This window comes from Epinephelus fuscoguttatus, linkage group LG23 (genome assembly GCF_011397635.1).
Source record: "Epinephelus fuscoguttatus linkage group LG23, E.fuscoguttatus.final_Chr_v1".
Classification (NCBI taxonomy): Eukaryota; Metazoa; Chordata; class Actinopteri; order Perciformes; family Serranidae; genus Epinephelus; species Epinephelus fuscoguttatus.
In genome coordinates this window covers 26,018,392-26,025,030 of record NC_064774.1, presented here as the reverse complement: position 1 = coordinate 26,025,030, position 6,639 = coordinate 26,018,392, and the positions used below count along the sequence as shown (strand labels likewise).

Genomic DNA, 6,639 nt, shown 5'->3' with positions numbered 1-6,639 from the left:
TTTCATTGTTGGCATTTCTGCTAGTAGCCCCCGGCCCTGCCATATCACAGGATCAGTAAACTACTACAGCCCATATCAGCCAAACATTAAATAGTGATCTATTATTATTTATTCATTATTATTCTTTTTTTTTTGTTTGTTTGTTTGCTGATGAGTGTTATGTTGAAGGGATCCTGGCATCGACAGGATACAAACTGTAGGCAGTGTCAAGCATAATATCAATGTCACCCAGTGCACATATTTAAATTTTGCAATTCAATTTTGTGGATTTATGAAAACTTGCACCTATTTTTGACTAATTCACTGACCAGGTCTCCACTATGAGAAATAAATCTGATCTGCTATCAGCTCACCCTGTGGTCCGACACCAGTGAAATTTATTTTAGTTCCAGCAATGGGTGTTGTACACATACTGAGCAGTAAATATTTTTCTTAGGCTCCAAACACAATACACATACATCTGTTAAAAATCAGTACTATTGTAAGTGTACAATGGGTAAAAACTGTGTTTCAATGAGTATTATATTACAAAAGGCAGAATGTAAACAGCATTTTAGCTGAAACCTTTAAGAAACATACAGTTTTAGGCTATAATGAATTGGTCCTTGAGTGTGATTGTGAAACTACTCACACACACACACACACACACACACACACACAAACACACACCTTGGCCATCTTGCTTACAGGAGAGTGCGCCTGTGCTGACTGGAGACTGGAGGCAGATGCTGCCTTCATGGCTACTGGAAAAATCTAAACTATAAGAGAACACACTAACTGGGGCGTTGGTGGTTTAGTGGTAGAGCAGGCACCCCATGTACAAGGCTGTTGCCACACCGGCCCGGGTTCAACTCCAGCCTGTGGCCCTTTGCTGCATGTCACTCCCTCTCTCTCTCCCCTTTCACTCCCCCTTTCACACTTGTCTGTGCTATCCATTAAAGGCTAAAAATGCCCAAAAAATATCTTTAAGAGAACACACTAACATAACAACTAGAAATGGTAGGTAAGTGAGTAAGTCGGCATTTCCTTTGAACAGGAAAAATGGCTGAGACTACTGTAAATTGTAAAAGTCGCACTGTGGGTGAGTGTAACACTTATCAGTTAAATTTTCTATATAAAAAATAAAAAATTTAAAAATTTAACTCAATTTACTAAAATTTGATTTCTCGTTTGATAGGTCGATATTATAATTAAGATTTTGGAGTAGTTTGTCTAATTTTCTTCTGCTTTTTTACTACAGTTTTTTTCAATTGCTAAAACACATTGGTCACTACTGAAACTACTTTTCCAAAACTCTTAACACAGTCTGCAGTACAGACATGCATTTCAGCTAAACAGTTCATCTCACCTCAGAAAACTCTTTCTCACCAACAAAACACATCACACCTGTCTCAAAATAAGCCCATTCATCCACAAGACTGACAACAAGTTTCTTTCAGGAAGTAAACACTGTCACTGTGAGCACACTGAACTACAAAATACTAACAACAGAGAGCACTGGACTTTATTCAGTCTACTAAATCATTGTATATTGTAACAAGAATGAGTCTGCAATGCAGCAATTTGCTTCAATTACATTTATTTATGTTTTCAGTATCTTGGCAGAGTGATTTACAGTATTTAAATATAACATATTCACTCCTTCTCTTCTGTATTTGGCCACATGCTTTTGTCAACATCACATCTTATGTCTTCTCTGGCAAGGCACCTTGGGAAGAATCTTTTAGAATGTCTGATCCAACCCTGACAGGCTTCAGGTGTAATATCCCCACACCCTGCATTCATGGCATCCAGCAAGGACAGCTAGTCATGTGGAGAGTGGTCACAAACCTTCCGCCTCCACGCAGAGAAAAAGTCCTCTATGGGGTTCAGGAAGGGTGAGTATGGAGGCAAGAAAAGGACAGACATCCTGGGATGTGCAGCAAACCAGTCAGTGACTGCAGCAGAGTGGTGGAATGCCACATTATCCCACACAACAACAAATGTTGTGTTTCTTGCCATTTGACCTCTCTCCCTTGCTGGCAGAAGCTGATTATGGAGGTCATCCAAGAAAGAAATGAGCCTCTCTGTACTGTACGGACCAATGAGAGGTTTGTACAAAAGCACACCATCACTGGAGAGGGCAGCACACATTGTAATGTTTTCTCCTCTCTGGCCTGGGACATCCACAGTTGCCTTCCTCTGCAGCATGTTTTTGCCAGGTTGAATCCAGCTTCATCCACAAAGATGAAGCTATGTGGAGTTGGTCTGGCCTTCATCTCCATTACCGTCTAAAATAAAGTAAACCCACAGTTTTAGTTTATTATTATGCATAGCTATGTATTCAGACATATTGATAACGGAGTTCTTTCACATGTTCTCCGTTTCTTTCAAATGGTACACTGTGTACAACTACTTCATCCTTATTTTATGTTTTTCAAGGACTCTGGCAGTTGTTGTTGTGCTGACCGAATTCACACTGGGAAAAGTAAAATTGTCTGCCAGCACTCTGTCCAGAATTTCTCTCAGTTTTATGACATTGTTTGCCATGACCATATCAATGAGAACAGTAAGGAGGCAACCTTTGAGTCCTGCATACAGTAATATAAAACACAAAACAATCAAAATGTCAGTAGATGTGTACATAGTGTACTGTACTGTAAAATGTAGTTCAATAGTTTAGGGATGCATGTCTGACCTGTTGAGCGTTGCAAGTTTGGCTGCACCCTTAACCCGGCCTCTCTTGTAAGAAGGGCAAGAAGACAGGTCTTATTACAAAGAGTGTGTTCTTGTGATGCAGAAGTAAACTTTAAAGTGTGGCAAGCCAAAACAACCCTCATCCTTTGATCTAATTAGGTGTTTTTTGGTGATACATACAATCTTGAAACTCCATATAGAGGGCATGATAAGTGCATCAAACTATTTAAAGTATAAAAGAAGGATGAAAGACAGGATAGCCTGGAAAAGGGAGAGAAATCATGGCAGAAGTACCATTTTGATAGCATTTATTTTCCAGCCCAAGAAACATGGAGTTTTCCATAAGGTAAGTAAAGCTGCTGTTGGCTTTTTTGAAAAGAATATTTTGCAGCAATGGGCATCAACACTTTTCCCAGTTATCTACAAGTCCTGAAAATGCACTGTTTCTTGAATTTTCTATTTGTGGATGAATGTTGGATGGAAAACAGATAATCAAGAAACTGAAAATCTGAGAGTTTTATCTGTAATTATGTGTTGGGCTGCCAGAGAAGGTGGGCTCCATGCGCTAGACTCAACTTAAAGCCTCTGGAAACCCAAATCCACAATAGCCTTCTAACTATGTAATTTAGAGTCTTATGTACATAATATTAAACATGTAAAACAATTAGAAATCTGTTTCCATCCAAATTCGAAATATCTGTCTTTTAAGTTTTTGTACATTCTTGAAATTGGGTTTGATTTGGCCATGGTTATATCTGAGATTTATTACGCAATAAATTCCAAATCAATCATAAATCATCAGCCAGTTGTCTCATCCCGCCCCCCAGTGGCAGCGCAACAAAACCTTTCTGCTCCAGCTAAATCTGCCTCTTTGAGTCTGAGCCAACTCCTCTTTCTAGTCTTACGTTTAGAAAATACAGATCGTAAACTGGCTGAACCGCTCGGCTGCGACCCAGCGAAGGCTCTGCCTCCGGCGGGCTCCCAGCAGCACTCGAATCGGGTTGACCGGCTCCAGAGCCCGGACAATCCGAGCCTTTGCAGCTCGTGGAGCTGCAGGAAGAGGCGGCTTGTGAGTGGCCGGGCTTGCCCCCCGGCCCGGTGCCCGTGTCGGCTCACGGGGAGGGGACGTAATGTGCACCCTTCCTCACCCCTAACCCTGCGGTTAGCTTTACGCATAAACATATCCCCAATCGCGGAGGTGATGCTGCGGGAAACAACACAATTTTAGCCGGAGGGAAACATTATTCGAGGCGGGCAAATACTTCTACACAACGCCAGAGAGACGGCCGGCCAGCACCGGTCTCTCCCGCTTTGACGGTCGGTGTGTGTGTGTGTCAGAGTAAAGACATATTTAATCTCTTAAGACTGGATGTGTTTGAATGAAAAAGGCTATTATCAGAAAAACGGAGCAGATTTATGTTTTCAGTGAAAACGTATCTCAATGAAAAAAGGCAAAGCGCTAGCCTCCCGTTGTCATTCATCTCAGCTAACGGCCGGGCTCAACCGGGCACGTCTGCAGCGCGAGTCCCGTAGCAGCTCGCCCCCGGTAATCAATTACAGCGGCTCCACCGGCAACGGGAGCGGCACGACAACTCTATTTAAGCGGCTCTTCTATTGTTTATCCGTGACACTGTGTCCGTGGCGGACATTTGAAAGCGAGTAGATAACAAACAGTACAGTAAACTTGTAGATAACTCAAATATGTGTAATAACTTAGGTGGAAAATGCTTTAACATTTCATGCAGCCTACATGCAGCCTCTTGGCTCAGCAAACAATAAACAACCCCGCTGGCGTCTCTACGTGTCGCTTCCGTACGCAGTCAGTGGAGCCCAAATGAATACGCCGCGACGCTACGCTGTACGTTTGCAGCCGGTGGAGCCTGGCCGTAACATTGCATGTAAAAGTTATGCTAACTATTCTACTAAGTAACATTAATATGAATCACAAAACATTTTGAAACTTACCATTCAGTGACCACCTGAAAGGAATCATTTTTAGCTCCTGCTTCGTCCTCTGAATCATCAGAGGGCTCAAACATGTACGGCTGGATTAAATTTGTGGCAGCCATTGCTGAGCCAGGGAGATGTCAATCAGAGCATTGTCTGCCACGCCCACTCTGTCCTGGCAAGTGGTCTAAACAGCAAAATGAGCTGTTTTTAAACCAGGTTTTCTAATAGTTAATGGTTATTTTCACTCAGACTTTGGTGGATGATTAATGAGACACTCCACTTTGATATAATATATGCATTTTTACTATTTCAAGCTGTGTTTCCAAAGGCTTTAAGCCTGATTGGTCGCTTGTCTTGCCTGCATTCAAGGACTGCATCCTGTCATGGCTGCACACAGATGCCACTGTTGGTGAGTTGACATACCGTGTGGTCCGTAACTGTGAACATATCTTTACAGCATTTCCTCTCCATGAAACTGTATCCATCAAGGCAACTGCATGAAAAAAAAAACAGTAAAACAAGAATTAAACAACAATTTCAGTCTCTTAATTGTAAATTATGCAATATTTACAGAGTGGGGTGAAATAAATGCAGTTAAAAATTTGATACCAACATACAGTATCTCACATAAGTAAGTACACCCCTCCCATTTCTGCAAATATTTCATTATATCTTGTCATGGGACAACACTATAGAAATGACACTTTGATATAACTTAAAGTAGTCAGTGTACAGCTTGTATAGTAGTAGAGATTTACCTTCCTCTGAAAATTACTCAAAACACAGCCATCAACATCTAAACAGCTGGCAACATAAGTGAGTACTGTGCCAACCATTATTATCTAGCACTGCCTTAACCCTTTTGGGCATGGACTTTACCAGAGCTCACAGGTTGCTTCAGGAATCCTCTCCCACTCCTCCATGATGACATCATGGAGCAGATGGATGTGAAGACACAGGTGCACAGGTGAGTTTAGGGCTGGATACATACTTGGCCAGTCCATCACCTTCACCTTCAGCTTCCTCAGCAAGGCAGTTGTCATCTTCTAGGTGTGTTTTGGGTCAATACCAGACAGACACTTTCAGATAGACAGACAGACAGACAGACAGTCACTTGGAGACAGACAGACAGACATGGAGACACACAGACATGGAGACAGACAGACATGCAGACAGACTGACAGACAAACAGACAGACATGGAGACAGACAGACACGTAGTCAGACAATCAGAACGACAGACAGACAGACAAACAAACACTCAGACAAACAGACTGACAGATGGAGACAGACAGACATGGAGACAGACAGACACTTGGAGACAGACATGGACAAACAGATAGACAGACAGACAGACAGACAGACACTTGGAGACAGAAAGACAGACAGACATGGACAGACAGACACATAGAGACAGGCGGACAGACAGTCAGTGACTTGGAGACAGACAGACAGACATGGAGACACACAGACAGACAGATGGACAGACATGAATACAAACAGACATGGAGACAAACAGACAGACTGACAGACATGGACAGACAGACAGACACTTGGAGACCGACAGACAGACACTTGGAGACAGACATGGACAAACAGATAGACAGACAGACAGACAGTCAGACAGACAGACAGACAGACAGACAGACAGAGAGTCACTTGGAGACAGACAGACAGACATGGAGACAGACAGACATGGAGACAGAGAGACAGACACTTGGAGACAGAGACAGACAGACATGGACAGACAGACACATAGAGACAGGGGGACAGACAGACAGTCACTTGGAGACAGACAGACAGACATGGACAGACAGACACATAGAGACAGGCGGACAGACAGTCAGTGACTTGGAGACAGACAGACAGACATGGAGACACACAGACAGACAGATGGACAGACATGAATACAAACAGACATGGAGACAGACAGACTGACAGACATGGACAGACAGACAGACAGACACTTGGAGACAGACATGGACAAACAGACAGACAGACAGACAGACAGACA

At 42.7% G+C, this 6,639-nt stretch overlaps 1 protein-coding gene across 1 annotated transcript; it reads right to left on the bottom strand.

Moving 5' to 3' along the window:
* Nucleotides 1-1,663: 1,663 nt before the first annotated feature.
* On the bottom strand, nt 1,664-6,136 carry LOC125883859 (uncharacterized). The gene is made up of 3 exons (XM_049568467.1): nt 5,506-6,136; nt 5,050-5,119; nt 1,664-2,270 (listed from the first exon to the last, which is right to left on the bottom strand). Exons 1-3 carry the CDS (start codon nt 5,667-5,669, stop codon nt 1,869-1,871), a joined length of 636 nt encoding a protein of 211 aa, XP_049424424.1. The 5' UTR covers nt 5,670-6,136; the 3' UTR covers nt 1,664-1,868.
* Nucleotides 6,137-6,639: the final 503 nt, after the last annotated feature.